The sequence below is a fragment of the Cuculus canorus genome, chromosome 23 (genome assembly GCF_017976375.1).
Source record: "Cuculus canorus isolate bCucCan1 chromosome 23, bCucCan1.pri, whole genome shotgun sequence".
In the NCBI taxonomy this organism is placed as follows: domain Eukaryota; kingdom Metazoa; phylum Chordata; class Aves; order Cuculiformes; family Cuculidae; genus Cuculus; species Cuculus canorus.
This window is the reverse complement of record NC_071423.1, coordinates 3,631,833-3,649,728: the sequence shown is the minus strand read 5'-3', so window position 1 is coordinate 3,649,728 and position 17,896 is coordinate 3,631,833. Positions and strand designations below refer to the sequence as shown.

The window sequence follows — 17,896 nt, the reverse complement described above, 5'->3', positions numbered from 1 at the left end:
GCTGGCAGAGGGAAAGGAGGTGCTGTTTGACAGAGAAGCAGCAGTAAGCGAAAGGATCCCACCTTCTGTATTTTGCTTTGTGTCAGTTTTTCAAGGTTTGTCGTTCACTACAAAGTGTTGTAGAGAAGATAAAAGATTAATATGGACTTTGCTTCTCCTTCGTTATTGACTTTTTCCTGCTTAAACCTGTGTTTTACCTGTGTTTATTATTCCCTCCCTGTGGGGGTCCATCCCTGTTGTTGGAAAGTGTGGTCTGTGCAGAGCCCCCAGACAGCACATACTAAACAGATGAAGAATGAGTTTTTCATATTGCCCTTCTACTTATAGAAAGGTACTGGAAGAAATGTTTTCTGCCTGTAAAGCCCAATTAACATAGAAAATGAGTAGGTCTGCTCTGTGACCATATCCTATTGCTCTTGTGATTACAGAATGCACTCTTGTCCCAACTTTTGAAGTGTATTCCTGAAGGAACATCCTTGACTTGATTTTTTTTTTCCTCTGTTATAAAACCAGCCTTATTAAAACCTGCTTGCTTTCCTTTGCAGCTCTGTAGTAGATGAACTGAAGGAAGTTGTCTTTCCTGTTCTTCGGATATTACTGCAACATATCTGCACCAAGGTACGCTAAGCTGTGTTGCATCTTGAGCTGAAGGACATACGTGTGGACGGGTTGCAGCAGCTGTAATCATTTGGAAAACCATTTTCTCAAGGTTTTCTAAGAAATGAAAAGGTTTTCATTGTTTGCAAATTTGTTAACGTCCTGGTTGTGGTTTTTTTTGGTCTTTATTAGAGTTTTCAGATGTCTTAAAAGTAGTGTCGCACCCCAGAAGAATAGTGAGGGTGAACACTTATTCCATCAGTCACAACTGATTGTACCCTGCTTGTGCCCTTTCCAAAACTTGCAGTTGCTTTTACCACTGTTTAGGTAGAGGAAAATGAGATTTGTGAGAGTTCTTTGCCTTGCTAACTGCCTGCCATGTAGAAATACTGACTCTGGATTTAATATAAGCTCCACTTTTTCCTTAGGGAATTTGCTGCATGGCTGTGGGTATGTGCTGAAGGAGTGACCAAGGAACCTATGATTGTACTCCCAGTCCTTGCTGAATGTGACCGCGTTGCCTCATTAAATAAAAAAATACTTCTCTTAAGCCCTGAAATGCTGGAACAGAGCTTCAAAATATCATACTATGCAATTGCCCTTATTTTTTAGGTCCCAGATAAGGCTGATTATCGCACATATGCTGCACAGGCCTTGGTGAATTTGCTGACTAAACTCCCTTGTACAGAGTTCGCTGACTTCATCGCTTGGCTTTATAAATACTCGTGCAACACCAGAGTAAGTACATCTCCTTGATGTTACGGGGTTCAGATAAGGCAGTCAATTGGAGATCATAGAGTTACGGAATGAGTTGGGTTGGAAAGGACCTTAAAACCCCTCCAGTTCCAACCCCTCCTGCCACAGGCAGGGACACCTCCCACTGGATCAGGGGCTCCGAGCCCCATCCAACCTGGCCTGGAACCCCTCCAGGGACGGGGCAGCCACCTCTGCTCTGGGCAACCTGGCCCAGGGTCTCCCCACCCTCACAGGCAAACACTTCTTCCTAAGATCTCATCTCAGTCTCCCCTCTTTCAGCTTAAACTCCTTCCCCCTCATCCTATCCCTGCACTCCCTGACAAAGATGAAGGGTTCGATAGCAGTACTGAACAACGTTGCTGTTATTGCTGATGTCTAAAAGTGGGTAAATTGAGTAGGCAATGCCTCTGCCTTTGCTTGCATTAACACAGCACCTTGTGTGCTTTTTATTCCGAACAGATCGCCTACAGAGTGTTTGCTCTTGATGTAGCGGTGGCTTTGTTGGATGTGCCAGAGAGGAACTTGGATGGCTCCTTGTCCCTGGATCATCAGAAGTTTCTAAAGCACAAGTTTTTAGTGCAGGTCATGGTGTTTGGCCGGTGTTCAGACAAAGCACCCATGGTCCGTAGCAAAGCTTTAAGCAGCTTTGCCCACTGCCTTGAAATGAAAACTGGGGCTACCATGGAGAGTGTACAGAACTTACTACAAAGCTGTAAGTACTGTGGATAAATTAGATGGTGAACATAGTTCTTGAACTTTCTGGGCCATGATTACTGGCAGATAAGAGAACCAGTTGTCAGGAGCTTAAAAACCGGTACACAGGGTCCTTGTGTGTTGTGTCATAACGAGAAGTAAAGGATAAGTCCTGTTACTCATAGAGCCTTATATTTGGAAAGGATTTATTCTCGTACATTGGCTCTGAACAGATTCCTCCATGAGATACCTTTTGAAGGATATTTACAGATGACTGAAATTGCTCATTGGAGGAAAAAAAAATTGATTCTTGCCTGACAGTTGATTAAATCTTGAGTTGTCTTTTGCTTCTGCGAAGTTGCCTTGATCGTGATTGGCATTCTGAACTCCCTCAGGTGTGGTAAAGGCCAGATGGCAGAATTCAGCAGTATTCACATAGCATCCTACGGTTAGATTACTTGCCTGAAAAAAATTAGGGATGACAGAATTTCTGGTCTTAAAATACTTCATTTAATTCCTTTTTTTTTTCTTTCTTCTTGGCAGCCTCTGACCGTACGATCTTGGAAGCAAACACAAACACTGCGAGTTTGACAGTCAGTGCAGAAGGTAGAGTCATTCTCTTATAGTAAGTCTCAGGCTTTTCTTGGCATGCAATTCTCTAAAAATATGTATTTCTGTAAGGCCTAGGGCATGTCTGAGGCTCTCGCTTAGCACCGAACCATCTTGCTGGAGGAACATAGGCCTTTTTTATTCTTAAACTCTTGACTTTTCTTTCAGCTTTGTCCAACCATCCACAGAAGACCTTCCCAACTTTCAAAACTATTGAGCTGACAGACAGCAGCGATACTGCAGTGTCTGACGGTACGTCAAAATTGTCCTAGCTCTTTCTGATAACTTTTCAAAACCTTGATTGAAATGAGATTTTCTGAAGTGTATTCATTGTCCATTTTTCAAAGAAAGCAGAGGGAGCTTTCTGTAGAGCTGTTAAAAAACAATTACAAATGATGAAGGAGGCGCAAGTGCCAGCCATACAGAAATACTACTTCTGCTCAGGTCTGAAAAATACATTTAATCTTGAAATAGTGATGCTCTTTAACATGAGTGTGGTGGCAGCACTTGTTGAGAAGCAGGTAATTTATTCTTTCCAAAAAGGACGGTAATTGATGTGGGATATCATACTTGTAACTCCATAAATTTAAGTGTAATTAAATCTCTTGCTCCGATGCATGAAGAACTAATATATTTTTTGCTACATAAAGCACAGTACCTTTGACTGGCTCTGTCAGGTAGGGAAGAACTCACTTCTGTGCAGCATCTGGAGTTGAAAGCAAAGCATGAGATTAAATTGTTGCAGAACGGCAAGCAGCTATTTCTAATTTGTTGATAGCATGAAACCACTGTGGAAGTTGGCTTTTGTGGCCATGATGTTCCTACTTTGAATCTCCTCCTTTCTGTTCCCCTTCCGTGTAAAAGCTTTTCTTCCTAACTTTTAGGCCTCTGCCAGTATCTTTGCTCTCAGTTCTTGCTGTTCACCTCTGTTGAACTGCTGACAATTCAGTTCGCCGCTTGGTTTGCATCCTGCGTTTGTGTCTTTGTTACGTGCCTCATGCTGCTCTTCACATGGGATCTCTCTCCCTATCTCCGTGAGCCAGGCTCCAATCTTCTCCATTGAAAGCTTCCTTTTAAAACCTTTCGCTGATAGATTTCGTTAATCTGCTCTCTCAGACAGAAACGTCCTCCAGGCCACTTAAGGTATTGTACATTCCCTCTTTAGATTCAGACTCCTTGTGGCCGAGGATGCCTGGTTTTGTATCTGATACCCAGCTGAGCATATACTTGGCACTTGGCAAAGGAAATTAAGGAAAGGATTGGATTAAAAAGGACTGTCTGGAGCTCAAGAGGAATAGCTGAAATACAGGGCTCTCTGAGTCAGTCAAGGGGCATTAGCAAAGCTGTCTGGCGCACGCTTGTGTTTGGCTTACGCCTGTGCTAATTTTGCACTTCTGTGAAGCCCTAACAGCTCAAATTCTTGAAGTTAAATAAATCTTAGCTAAGGATAGGCAGAACATGTGAAACGTGTGAGGGCAAAGCAAAGGGGGGCAGGGATAATGTGCAAGGTGAAGTGTGCACTGTGGAATTACCACTGCCCAACGGTATATAAACAATATGGGAGACCTCACCCAGGTTTCCCATGAACGGGACTGACAGATTGAGAGCTCTTTCTGGGTTCTGTGGGTGGTGGCGCGTGGCTGTTCTTAGTTGGTGGAGCAATTTGTCTGGCTAATTCCGATAACGAATGAAGACTCTGGCATGTTAAGTAGTCAAGTGATCAATGTCCAGCTTCTCACAGGGACAAGTGGCATTCACTCACCCAAGACTGAGTAATAACTCAATAATGATTTGAGAAAAGGAGGCTGAGGGGAGACCTCATTGCTCTCTACAACAACCTAAAAAGGGTTGTAGCGAGGTGGAGATTGGTCACTTCTCCCTGGAAGCCAGTGACATGACAAGGGAAAATGCCTTCAAGATGCACCAGGGGAGATTAAGGTTGGATATTAGGAGTAATTTCTTTACTGAAAAGGTTGTCAACTGGCTGCCCAGGGAGTTGCTTGAGTCACCATCCCTGGACGTGTTTAAAAGACAAGTAGATGTCATACTTGGGGACGCGGTCTAGTGGCAGACTTAGCAGGGCTGGATCGATGGTTAGACTTGAAGATCTTAATGGTCCCTTCCAACTAAAACCATTCTGTAATTCTATAACGGGTCAGTGATGCCCTTAAATGTCCAGGGGCACACACATACCAGACTGTCTGGCTCAGCTTGTGCCCAACCTCTGCCAGCAGGTGTAGGTAACCCACTGAACCCCATTCATGGTGGGGATCAGGGACTGCAGTTCTTCCCCATGAATGACGTGGGAGGTGTCCCTGCCCATGGCAGGGGGGTTGGAACTGGATGATCTTTAAGGTCCCTTCTAACCCAAATCATTCTATGATTGTATGATTATGTTCCCTTGGTAGATCTCTGTTTGGCTGGTAGCTTGGTTGGGTTTTTTTTCCTCTTTTCTATGTCACTGTGAGTAAAATCAATGTCATCTGGCAAAGTGTGATTATTTTAGCAGATCTGATCAACTTCACAGGAGCTGGACTATAATGGCAAAATCTTGCAATAAAAGGGTCTGTGCTTTTTCTGTCAAGCTGTTCTCAGGTGTGAGATGTGATTGCAGTTAGCTACCCATTAAGAGAGCACAGATCAAAGTCCTTCTGCTTCCTTTAGTAAAAATTTATTTTCAAACTCCTTTTGATTAGTTCCCTCTGACTAATCCTACTCTTAATGGCAACAGAGAGGATCTCCACATGAGTCTCTCTAAGTAACACATCTCTGAATTTCGTAAATCTTGATTGATGCTGTAAGAAATCGATCCAACAGCAATAAACGCAAACCTTAAAAGCAGTGGTAAAATGCTTGAAGTCAGTATTGCCAGCTTGTCAGTGGTCCGTTTGAATGATTCAAAAGGTGAAGAATAATTTGTTGCGGCTCTGGGTATTTAGTTGTGTGTCATTTAATAAACTATCACTTTGATTATGCGTATTTCCCCGAGAACATACAGAAGTAAGTATGAATGGCTACAGAAAGTAAAGCTTGGGGCCTAACTTGTCATTGAGGGAGGGGAGATGTGTTCTGGTTTCCTTGTAGCCTCGTGGGTTCTTCTTTGCAGCTGCCATTCCACAGCCTCAAGGAATTCAGTCAGTTCATGAATGGAGTAATTTCTCCTCTGTTAAACACAGCAGTTTATGTATTGATGCTTTACTCTGAGGAAATACTCACAGAAGGTGGCAGACATTCTGGGCTCTCTGCTTCCAAATCTGTTATCCTGCCTTGGGTCTATGCTGGATCCATTTGTCTCTGGTTTGCCCTCAATGTGCTTTTCCCGCAGGCGGCAGGGTTACCTGTGCTGCAGGTTTTTGTTAGAACTGTGCGCGATTCATCTGGTGAGCTTTCAAACTGAGAAGGCAGCCTAACAACTTCCGTGCAGAAAAATAAATAGGTCAGAAATTACAGGGCTGTTTTTCTTTTTACTGCCCATATCAAATAATTTGGTGGATCAGTTTCTATTGTGATCTGTCCTAAGATGTATTTTCAAATGAAAGAACTTGGAAAATTGGTTGGGTTCTTTTTCTGCTTCAGGCATGTACCTCATTTTGAATTATTTTGGGGGCTTTGTTCATTCTCTCTGAAAGTCTGAGCTAACAAATTGTTGCTTGGTTGAGTTCAGAGCTGTGTTCCTCCTTGCTGCTGCTAAACGGTGGTGTGGGTCATTTCTTTTTATCACCGTTTTGAATAGGAAAAGGAGTCATGGCCATGCTGAGACTGAGAGCTGGAGATGAGAAAAGCAACGTGAGGAAATCTGCTCTCCAGGTACGGTGGGGTCTGCACGCTTCCTTGTTCTCAGCAATTACCCAGAATGCTGTTAATATAAATAAATAGGCCATAGTATTGCGATGAGCTGGATGTAACTTTGCCCACCTGTAGCTTCTTACTGTTCCTGCAGAGCGCCTGCAGGACTTAAAGAGGCCTTATTTACTAGTTACTGATAAGTAAATAATGCAGGCATGATGATGGAAAATTTTTCTAGTACCCTTGCTGGCATTCTCTTGTTCCGTCATTTAGGAAGAGAGGCTCTTCTCAAATGTCAATAGGCATTTCAATTAAGTGACTTCCTTATAAACTGAAGCATATTAGCTGCTTAGTTTGGTTTGACCTTGTTAACAAAGAGGCTGAGTTATGTGCAGCCTTTTTTTTTAAGGGAGGTGTTGCTTTGCTTGTTGCTCGATATTTTTTAAAGCAGTCATTAGCTTTTGGAGCTGCTTCAATGAAAATTTGGTCTTTTTAAAAAGTACTCGTCTGCTATTGACTGCCTTCTGTTCGCCCTCCTCACCCCAACTCTTCCCTCTCTGTTCACACACTGATTGGAGCTTCTCGAGTTAAGGCTTTACAATTATTTTGGTGTGATGCTTTTTGATTAAAAAGAAAAAAATAATCCCTTTTTCCTTATTATGAGGTAAAAGACATGGCTAATATACGAGACACGTTATTTTCAAGGGGAAAATGTGACATTGACTCTATCCAAACACTATTATAAAATTGGAATGACTGTGAAGATGCTTTCTGTTTCATTCTACATCTCTGGTTGCGCCCTGCGCTCATAAATTTTTAATGTGATGGTTCACTCTCGGTGAGGCAAATTAATCTCTCGTTAAAGTTGGTAGGGGGTAGATTGTATTTTTGATTTGCTACCCAACGTGCATGGCTTCTATTCCTAACAAAGTTGTGCCTGGTCTTTGACTTCCAGGTTTTTATGAACATCCTGAAGCACAGAGTGATCCCTTGTACTGCAGAAGATCTGTCCGCTCTCCAGGATCGTTGCCGGGATCCCGCTGTCTCTGTGCGGAAGCAGGCCCTGCAGTCCATAACAGAGCTCCTTGTGGTGAGGAATATATCATAAAATCTTATGGAGGCCTGAGAGGAGTGAACTGTGGGTTAAAACGAGGGGAAAACAGACAGATCTGGTGCATGTCACTTGCTCACTCAGTACATTTCATTTTATGACTGCGCTTTAATTTTTTTTTATTACCTTTTGACTCGTAAGCCATGAGTCATTCCTATACACGCTTGTGATTTATGTAGGATGCTTCCAACGGTTAGAAACATTTATTTTCCTGGCTGTTGAGTTATGTGTCAGGGAGAAAATGTTTATGTTGCTGGCCTTCTCAAGTTTAAAAAAAAATCTGAATCACTTTACTCAGATGTAATGTGTAGATGATAGCACTGCAATATTTTTCCTTCTTTTCTGTTTATTCACAAAGTCTTGGTAACTGAGCCTCGGAGCACAGGGTTTATATTAAGCAAAGCTCTTTCTTTTTCGTAAGTGTTAAATCATCTGCTGTACAGCTTTATTGGGATACTGTTATAATTATTTATAGGGCTTCAGAACAAAGTATTACTGTACTTTAGCAGAAGCACTGGGTAGCTTGATGACAGATATGATCAAATACCTCCTGGTGCCAGGAAGATACATGCTCCCATATGGGACATGTAACGAGGGGAGGGGCTCTTGATCAGGGAGGGCAGGGATAGGAAAAGGGGGAATGGTTTGAAGCTTAGAGGTGGGAGATTGAGATGAGATCTTAGGAAGAAATGTTTTGCTGTGAGGGTGGGGAGGCCCTGGCCCAGGGTGCCCAGAGCAGTGGTGGCTGCCCCATCCCTGGAGGGGTTCCAGGCCAGGTTGGATGGGGCTTGGAGCCCCTGAGCCAGTGGGAGGTGTCCCTGCCCATGGCAGGGGGTGGAACTGGATGGGCTTTAAGGTCCTTTCCAACCCAAACCAGTCTTGATTCTATGAAATGCTGCCACATTGCTGTGCTGGTTGAGCAGTAGGCTGGGCTTAATTTAATTTTCTTTTCAGAGTTCGTAGTTGAATCCAGAGGTTTCTGGGTCTTTGCTGACCTTACCTGTACTTATAGGATCCTATAATGATTAAAATGTTTCTAATACAACCTGTGTTCCATTCAGTCTCAGCACAATAACGTCCTAGTGCAGAAGGCCTGGTTAAATGGAGTGGTGCCTGTTGTGATGGACACAGAAAGTTCTGTCCAAGAAAAGGCCTTGGATTGCCTTGATCAACTCCTGTTGCAACATATAAAACATTATAGTAAGTTCAGGAGTGACGATGGAAAGCAAGCTCTAGCGTGGGATCTCCTTACGCTCTTGGCTTCAGAAAGCCAAGATCTGAAGTAAGTACATTTTTCTCTTTGTGGACTCTGGCTTTTCCATAACAGTGCTTTATCCGATGCATCCAATGTTTTTATTACATTTGCTATGTTAGCATTTAGGGACAAAATCCAAATTTCTTTTACTTTTAATCCCGTCAGAATACCTTTTCCTTTACAGAAGGAAATGACCTATTGACTGAAGAGCTAGGATAAGAGAATGAGTTTCTACTCTCAGCACCCTCATTCACTGTGTGGCCACAGACCATTGGATTTCAGTTTACATATTGCTTTAAATGCACGTGCGGTCTGTTGTGCAAGGGCTAGAAGCTAAATTTATTGGGTTGGGTTTTTTTAATCTATTTGAATACCCTGCTTGAAATAGTTGGTATAAGTGTGTGTTACTGCTAGAGATGTTGAGGGGCTTGTGTTGCTCTGCCAGTTCCAGGGACGGAGGAGCTGCAGAGCATAGACAAGCTGGCAGCTGGTGAGAAGAGGGCAGTTGTCCTTTGTGTCAAGTATCGTTACCTGTGCTCTCTCCCTGAACTTGAGTGTTCATATATGGGAGTCTTACATGCTGTTCTCGATGAGGTGATAGCAGCATGAATATTTAAGTCAGGTTGGATGTGTTCTGATGACAGAGCGAAGAGGGGATATATAAAGCAAGGAGAGCATCGCCTTTTAATAATTCTGATGTACAATATGTTACTTGTCTTATGACAAATAGAATTATTCTGCCTTTTGCAGAATGCTGTGGGAAGAAGCAGGAGAAATGGGATGACACACAGTATGACAAGGACACAACATTGATTAAAGACAGCTGTATGTTTATTAGTCAACAGGGCATAATAGCTCAGAAGGAGAAAATGAGTTGTGCTGCCTTGCCAATCTGTGATACTGTCAATGTTCTAATTTGGGCCATTTTGTAACAGTTTGCAGATTCATGACACCTTCTTTTTCATGACCTTAGAGTAGCTCGCAGTTGGTGAATCTCAGAACTCTTTCAAGGTGAAGTAGATACCTAAGGTTAAATAGGAAAATGAGCAAGTTTTGGTGCCTAATGTTACTGTATCCTGTCCCATGATGGGTATTAAATGATGACTACTAGAAAGCCTTTGGTGCATGTTGCTGGAATTCTATTTTCTTGGCTTGTTACAGTTGGACTTTCCGTCTCCCTGACACAGAGCTCTACATCTGTGCTTGTGTGCCAGGTCTGTAGAGCATCAGGATTCTGAACTGAAAGACTGAAAGCATTGCTAACAAAGCACGTAGTAGAAATCCCTACATATTCTGAGTAGTGTGAATGCCAAGTTATAGCAGCTTTGTTGTGATGCCCAGTGTACCCTGGACAGGAATGCTGGCAATGTCTAAGACCAAGTGTTTTATTTACTCCTCCTTCAATTTCATTTTCTATTCTTTCTTCCCTGTAGCCGTTACTTGAACAAAGCTTTTCATATGTGGTCCAGGCAAAATAAGTTCACCTCCACTTTCGTCAGTAACGTCGTGTCTCATGTGGAAACAGAGCACACTGTACCGGCCTGGATGTTGCTTGCTAAGGTGGCAGGTTCCTCACCCAAGCTGGATTATTCCAAGATCATTAACTCCTGGGACAGTGTCAGCAGGTATATGTTTGCTTTGAACTCCATCCTCCATTCCGCAGGAAAGAGACAGGGGGTGAAGAGAATGAAGAAAACAAGTGAGCACTTTCTATCTTTCCACAGGCGGATTCCTCTTCACTGCTTAGATCACAGTTCTTTATTCAGGCCATCGGCTCTGCAGCCTAGAGGCAAACAATGGCCCACAGATTTCTGCAGCAACCAACTCCTACCTTAAGCTTTTTGAGTTTTCATTTGGTTTGACAGGTGTGCCTTCATAATGCGTATCCCAGATGAAGGGATTTTTCCACAGTGATTTCGTGTTGTTCCTTAGCATTAATGTTAGTTTGTCTGCTCTACTGTTTTTCAGGCAGCAGAACACAAGCAGTGACACTGTGGGACATATACTGTGTGTCATTGGTCATGTTGCAAAGCACCTTCCTAAAAGCGCCTGTGAGAGGCTGATTGGTGAGTAGCCCTGAGAAACTGCAGAAGGGAAGCAGGTTCATACCTTCTGTCTTAACAGTTATTTCTTCCCCATAAGCAGTTGCTAAGCTTAGAAAATGCTCATTTTATGTGTGTGATCTTTTCAGATAACATCAAGTGCTGGCTGAGGGAGTCTCAGTGTCCCCTGGAGGTGATTAGCCCAGCTGTAGAAACTCTGCAGAAGCTCTGCCACGCGTATGCAGATGTGCCGGAGGAGGCACAGGTGTGACTTAAAATACATCTTTTAAAATAGCTTGTTTCGCACTTAGGAGGGCTGTCTCTTGAAGGCAGCATCAGTCTCCAGGCTGTTGGTTGATTAGCACCCGGAACAAAGAGGATCTGATTCCAAGAGCAACTTTGGTCTATTCTGCTCAGCTCTTTCACTTGCTTTACTGCAGTTGTGCCGGAGAACCTCCTGTAGCTAAGGGTGGGCTTGTAAAGAATCTTCTTTCCTAGGAAGGACTTTCCCCATACACACACCTTGCATTTGCCTTCTGTCAAATTCCTGAAGGAGACCTGCTGTGCCTTTATGGTATCAGCTGTTCTGCAGGTTTGGTACGGTTTGAAGCTATAAGTTTATTCTACAAGCTCTGATTATTTTATATCAGAGCTGCTGCAGATACACATATTTTCTAGACCTCTTTCATGGGACCGAACAGGGAGTTAATAACACGTCATTGCACATTTGTCTCTGTTGCTCCCATTTGTCTTATGCCATAGCTTTGTTCTAGTTCTGTAGTGAGAAAGTGGCCTATCTTTTGCTAGTAAAATAAAGGTCTTGGCCTGAGTGCAGTCACAAAGAAGCTAAAACTGATGCACATCTCTCTTGCTAATGACTTCTTTTTGTGTGTGTGTTATTTCTCTTTCAATATTGGTGCCAACTATTTTATAGTATCCTGATAAAGTTTGGTAAATAGTATCCAAAACTGCAATCCAAGATGGATTGATGGTTTCTGTTCTTTTTGAACTGACAGTCAGAAAATCCTCCCTTGTATGTGTACTGATCACAGTATCCGACAACGAAACGCAGGTGTTCTGTAGTGCTTCTAACAGTTTAGCTGTCGTATATAAGTGTATTCGGATTCCTATGTTACCAGATTTAGATGGTAGAAAAATAGAAACGATGTTTTATTTTCATCGCAATCTGGCAGTCAATTAATGCTTTTTTTTTTTTTTTTATTTCCTCTCCACCCTTTGGAATTTGCATCGTCTTTTCATTTGAATGGAACTGCATTTTCTGAACAACGGTTAAAAATTCATACAAACAACCTCAAATGCGTTGGATATCCACAGAACAGATGCTTAAATCCTTTTGGTTTAAAGCTGTGTGGTTTCTATGATGAAATAAACTTAGGCCTGTGGATAATTAAAAGCCAGGTTCTCCAAAGTGTTTCGACACTTGCACACGTAGTTTGATGTGCAGGAAGAATTTTAAAGCTCTAAGGCACTGTCTGATTGATTTCAACAGGACCTAGATTATTAAAAGCATATGAAGACTTTCAGATTAGCAATTCATGTGTGGACAGATAGAACAGCTACATTTTGTTTAATTAATAAATTGCCAAATTAATTCTGTTTAATTATGGAACAGGAGCTGCTCAACCAGGTGTGTGGAGATTTAGTATCCACCTGTGAAAGCTATATTTCAGCTGTAATCCTCAAAGAAGATGGAGTAGAGCAGCTGCAAGAAGATCTCTTGGTAAGTTTGGCTCCCCTCGCAGATTCATCAAAGGATGTAGAATCATAGAATGGTTTGGATTGGAAGGGACAGTGAAGGTCATCCAGTCCAGCCCCCTGCAGTGAGCAGGGACATCTTCAACTGGATAAGATGTACTCAAAATCAGTGTTCCTCAATGGTCATGCCAGCAACTGTGTTACGTGGGAAAATGCTGATGCTCACACCTTGTCTGTGAGCTGGTAATGAAACCGTACCCTGGGCAGCATCCAAAGCAGTGGGAGCAGCAGGGCAAGGGAGGGGATTCTACCCCTCTGCTCCGCTCTTGGGAGATCCCACCTGGAGTCCGGCATCCACTTCTGGAGTCCTCAGCACAGGAAGGACATGGATCTGTTGGAGCAAGTCCAGAGGAGGCTACAGAGATGATCCAAGGGCTGGAGCACCTCCTACATGAGGACAGGCTCAGAGAGTTGAGGTTGTTCAGCCTGGAGAGGAGAATGCTCTGGGGGGACCTTAGAGCAATTTCCAGTACCAAAAGGGGCACCAGGAAAGCTGGGGAGAGGCTCTTGATCAGGTAGGGCAGGGACAGGACAAGGGGGAATGGTTTTCAGCTGCAAGAGGGGAGATTGAGATGGGATCTTAGGCAGAAATGTTTTGCTGTGAGGGTGGGGAGGCCCTGGCCCAGGGTGCCCAGAGCAGTGGTGGCTGCCCCATCCCTGGAGGGGTTCAAGGCCAGGTTGAATGGGGCTTGGAGCCCCTGATCCAGTGGGAGGTGTCCCTGCCCATGGCAGGGGGGTGGAACTGGATGGGCTTTGAGGGCCTTCCCAACCTAAACCAGTCTGTGATTCTGTGATTTTATGTTTCTATACAATGTGATATTTATGGGCCTGGGAGCGTGCAACAGTTTTGTACAGCAGCAGAAGGACACAATATCCATTGTTTTTCTGACAAAATGACATGTTTTTTCTTTGCTTTTCCACTCCTATTTCATAGATGAGCTGTTTGGGAAATAAGTTTGTAAAAAGCATAGAAGATTTTGAGGGATATTTCAATGTTGTTAGTAGATGCGGGGGGCTATAGGATATTAAAAACACACCCCATTTTTGTTTCAAAGCGTCACTTGTTCTCTAGCTACTCTCTTCTTGAAAGGGCTGAGGGAGTTTTAAGTTGTTTTTCAAGCAGTACCATGCTAGCTCCTGCTGACTCCATTTTCAGCTCAGCCATCGCCTTTGGACTGCAGTGTTGCATTTTCTCTGTAGGTGAGGCACCTCTTTATCTTGGGTGAGGCTGCACAGCTGTGTCCTGCCAAAGTGGAGAAACGCATCTTTCTTTTGATTCAGTCCATTCTGGCTTCTTCTGTCAACAAGGACCAATGTGAGACTCTATTTACTCGCTTTAGTTTTGCATTCACAGGCAACACTGTTTACCAGAAAAGCATATTTTCATTCCTGACCTGTTTTTTCCTAGTGTCCAGTTCTCCTGATAGTGAGGAAACTCCAGCTTCTCAGCCACTCTCCCAGTTCAGAGGATCAGCCATGCCTCCAGTGGTCAGAGCTCATGCGTTCATTACTCTAGGTGAGTGCCATCCTGTTGCCGAATTGGGCTGTTGTGTATCCAATTCCTGCCCTTTCTGGTTCAAGTTCTGCTCAAAAGCTCTTTCAGTTGTACAGATAAGCCACAGGCCCAACATGTGCATTGCCTCAGCTCATAGCTTTTAGCAATGCAAATATCCATGGTAACAAGTTGCACCAATACATAAATACTGCCATCTACGCAACTGCTTCACGAGGTGGTGAATGCATTAATAGTAATTAATAATTAGCAATGTCCTTCAACTACAAGGACAGCACAATTCTGGAACGGGGTGCTGTGTGGCTGAAGGATCGTTTTACCTGTAAAATAGTAAGGAGCTCAACAGGAGATGAAGAAATCTTGGTGCTTTTGGTGCGCTTTCAAGCAGAATGACTGCGCGTGGTTACCTGTCCTCGGTGTAAATGAGGAACTGCTTTGATAGAAGCCTGATCAAACCTGTATCTCCAGCATTCTGGAGAGTACCAAGGGAACGTTCTGGACTTGTAGTAACACTGCAGCTGGGAACAAGTCTCTTCTCTCGCAGATAGATGGTACGATTCTTTCCTTAACTGCTTTGGGAGGCCTAATACTTTTGTATGGAGCTTAGAAAAAGTTAGGGAGAAGTCATTAGAATGCAGGCTGTTTTATTTTAAGTTGGTTTAGTGATGCTTTTCGTGGTGGGTGTCTCCCTGCTACGCCTGTGACAGCTGGGGCTGTTCTTTTTAGCTGCTTTGATTAATACCCTGCACACAGAAATAGTTCTCTGTGAAGGAGGGAATTTGGCATAGAGACCCACACTATAGGTCTAAGAGGAGTTTGGAAGAACTTGAAGTATCATCTCTCTGAGAGATCGTGCAGATTGCTCATCAAGTTCCAGCATGTTTTTCGTGTTTATTCCTCTGTTTACTTCCTGATTCATTTCTTGGCTCATATTGGGCTCGAAGGGGCAGTAAGCTGGGCTGTGGTGGTTGGGAAAAATATATTCATGGTACTGACTGTCTCATCCCTGTTTCGCAGGTAAATTGTGTTTACAGCATGAAGATCTGGCAAAGAAATGCATTGCAGCTCTAGCTCGAGAACTGGAGGTGTCACAAGACGTGGCTGTTCGCAATAATGTTATCATTGTTATGTGTGATCTGTGTATCCGCTACACATCCATGGTGGACAGATACGTTCCCAACATTTCGTTGTGTCTGAAGGACCCGAATCCATTCATCCGTAAGCAGACGCTTATCCTGCTTACCAACCTTCTGCAGGTAACTAGAGGTCCTTGGCATTATCTGGCAGCCCACTTCAGGTACCTCTGTTGGGCTGATGGCTGACAGCCTGTCCGGGGTAATTGCTTATACCTGGATCAATCTACACTAATCAAGAAGATTCTAAACTATTTATTTTGTTGCTACTTTTTGGGTTTTTTTCTAGCTAGGCAGAAATCATGTTGAGGACATTTGACACCCTTGGATAATGAGATTATTTTCAGTCAACAGTTGCCTCTCTTCTTGTCTTCTCTTTGTTTCTTTTAATTCCCTTGTTTCACTCCTATATAAATGAATGTAACAAGCATCACAGCACTTTTTTCACTTACTGTCTCTGCTTATTGTTCTAAAGATGTAAATGTTGAGAATCTCAAGATGTTTCCCCTCCCAGCGTTCAAGTGAAGCCAGCCAAAGCAGATCTGGAGCACATTTGGCTCTGGGAACAGTGTTGAAGAGCATGCTGAGATGGGAGAACAGATTTTTCATGTTTCTGCTTTATTGATACCTGTTGTAAAATTCGATGCTTGCTGCTGTGATGCACATGCTGCTTACAGCATCCTCCAAAATGCTGTCATCTTGATGTTCATGTTGGGTATGTCCAGCTGAAGCTGTATAGCTTGTGCATTTGCCTGAGGTACATCCTGCTGGGCTCCATCAGGTATTGTTCTGCTTATAAGTCTGAAGGTTCATACTAAGTTTTTCCTGATTCAGGTTAATAATTTGTTGTCTGCTGATTTCTTATAGGAGGAGTTTGTGAAATGGAAAGACTGTCTCTTCTTCCGTTTCGTTAGTGTCTTGGTGGACCCAAATCCAGATATTGCCAGGTAAAATAATCATCCGTAAAACAATGAAGGAGTTGAGGATCAGAGATGTAGTCAGGCAAGTCTCAGTCTTGCACCACCAGCATATGGAGGAAAAATTGCAGCGAGAGAGCAGATGATTCTCCCGTTAACCTCTCCCGTTAACCTTTTCACTCACACAGTTGTTCACGCTTTAGTGTCTGCAATGGTAGCAAAGTCAGTGGTGAACACAGACTCTTTCAGAGTCATTTGGAAGTCCCAGGATAGCAAAACTTGTTCTTGGTTGTCTTCAAAACATGCAGCTCTGCTCTATTTTTTAACTCCCATTTATCCAGATAAAAGGAGTTTTTGAAACAAGCCTTTGTGGAATCTTCCTCATGATTTTCTAACAGGCTGTGTCTTGAGTGCTGGTTTTGTTCTAGGAATAGGATTGAATATTCTGTTTTTTTCTTAGATGGCGCGTCTTGTCTTTTTAAGCCTTATACTACATTTTGTTATGCTTGGAAATGTAAGAGGAATTATGCACTCTGGCTTTGAGTGCATGTTTATGAAGTTTTTGTAGGCTTCAAAGTCTCCAGCTGCTCTGTTATGTGAGAGATGAGAGCGGGACAGGTTCCTCTAGGGATGGTCGATCATTTGGGGATGCTGGATACAGAGGAGGCCTGGGCAGCTTCCTACTTGCTTCTACCTGAAAGAGTCCATCTAAAGACTGGTGTTTCCAGGGCCATCAACCCACCATTGCTTACTAGTGCATATTCACGCTTTCATTTCTCTTCAGTGAGGTTTTAATATGTAAAAATGTCTTTCCAGTAGATGGTGACATTGCAACATAACGTTCTTAAAGCTTTTGATGCTATATCTTTGGGAGCCTTTTTCTTTGCGTCTGCATTCAGTGACTCCATGCAGTTAAAAAATACATTCTTCAAGTCTGGGATTGCCTTGCAGCTCTTGCAGGAGATGCTTTCTTCGCAAAGCATCTCAGCCACAATAGAACTTAAGTTATTTAAATAATGAAAGTGTTGTGCCTGAATTCAAGTCCAAATTTATTACTGCCTCTGTTTACTTTAATGGCAGAAAAGTTAAGTAATAATTTGGATGCTGAAAACTTCTTTCTATTTCTGGATGAAAAAAGCTTCAAGTCAATAAACTAATATCCTTGTTCAAGCCCAGATGGAGCTGGGCAAGAATTCAATGTATTATTGAGGGAAACTTAGAGTGGGAGGATAATTCTCTGCTATGCCTTATGAACCCTATGCTGTTTCAGGTGTGGCTTTTAGAAGCTGCTGGATGATTAGTTCTTCCTTTTCTCTCTCTTCCAGGTTTGGAGAGTTCTGCTTGGTGCATCTCTTGCTGAAGAGGAATCCAGTGATGTTCTCCCAACATTTCATTGAGTGCATCTTCCATTTCAATAGCTACGAGAAACATGAGAAGTACAACAGATTCCCCCAGAGCGTGCGGTCAGTGGAGCGCGTTTCTATCTCCTTATTGCTAAACAATGGGCTGTCTGGCCACGCAGCTTTTTGATTGCAATGAAGAGCTCATGGTGCTTTGTAATTATCTATACAGTAGAGGGGAAGCAGCTAGAGGAAACAGTGTTAAATTAAGAGTGTCCTGCCTTCCCTGTGACACTTCTGGGAGGCCTGCATGTGACTTCTGGCAGTGTGTAGTATCCTAGCAGGTTTTTTTGGGTCTTGAAAGTGAC

The 17,896-nt window shown here is 43.1% G+C and overlaps 1 protein-coding gene across 5 annotated transcripts in view; it reads left to right on the top strand.

The window, feature by feature from the left end:
* The window catches only part of NCAPD3 (non-SMC condensin II complex subunit D3), a 32,120-nt gene that overhangs the window by 6,629 nt on the left and 7,595 nt on the right, over window positions 1-17,896 (top strand). For 4 of the 5 annotated variants that reach the window (XM_054087147.1, XM_054087145.1, XM_054087148.1 and 1 more), the window contains exons 9-25: window positions 546-618; window positions 1,210-1,335; window positions 1,813-2,065; window positions 2,590-2,652; window positions 2,824-2,907; window positions 6,389-6,462; window positions 7,397-7,531; window positions 8,614-8,834; window positions 10,241-10,432; window positions 10,776-10,873; window positions 10,999-11,114; window positions 12,483-12,590; window positions 13,826-13,940; window positions 14,034-14,141; window positions 15,156-15,394; window positions 16,139-16,218; window positions 17,514-17,651. In XM_054087147.1, coding sequence (XP_053943122.1) covers window positions 546-618; window positions 1,210-1,335; window positions 1,813-2,065; window positions 2,590-2,652; window positions 2,824-2,907; window positions 6,389-6,462; window positions 7,397-7,531; window positions 8,614-8,834; window positions 10,241-10,432; window positions 10,776-10,873; window positions 10,999-11,114; window positions 12,483-12,590; window positions 13,826-13,940; window positions 14,034-14,141; window positions 15,156-15,394; window positions 16,139-16,218; window positions 17,514-17,651 — 2,223 coding nt within the window. The remainder of the gene's footprint in view (window positions 1-545; window positions 619-1,209; window positions 1,336-1,812; window positions 2,066-2,589; window positions 2,653-2,823; window positions 2,908-6,388; window positions 6,463-7,396; window positions 7,532-8,613; window positions 8,835-10,240; window positions 10,433-10,775; window positions 10,874-10,998; window positions 11,115-12,482; window positions 12,591-13,825; window positions 13,941-14,033; window positions 14,142-15,155; window positions 15,395-16,138; window positions 16,219-17,513; window positions 17,652-17,896) is intronic. The other variant, XM_054087146.1, reaches the window with a different exon arrangement.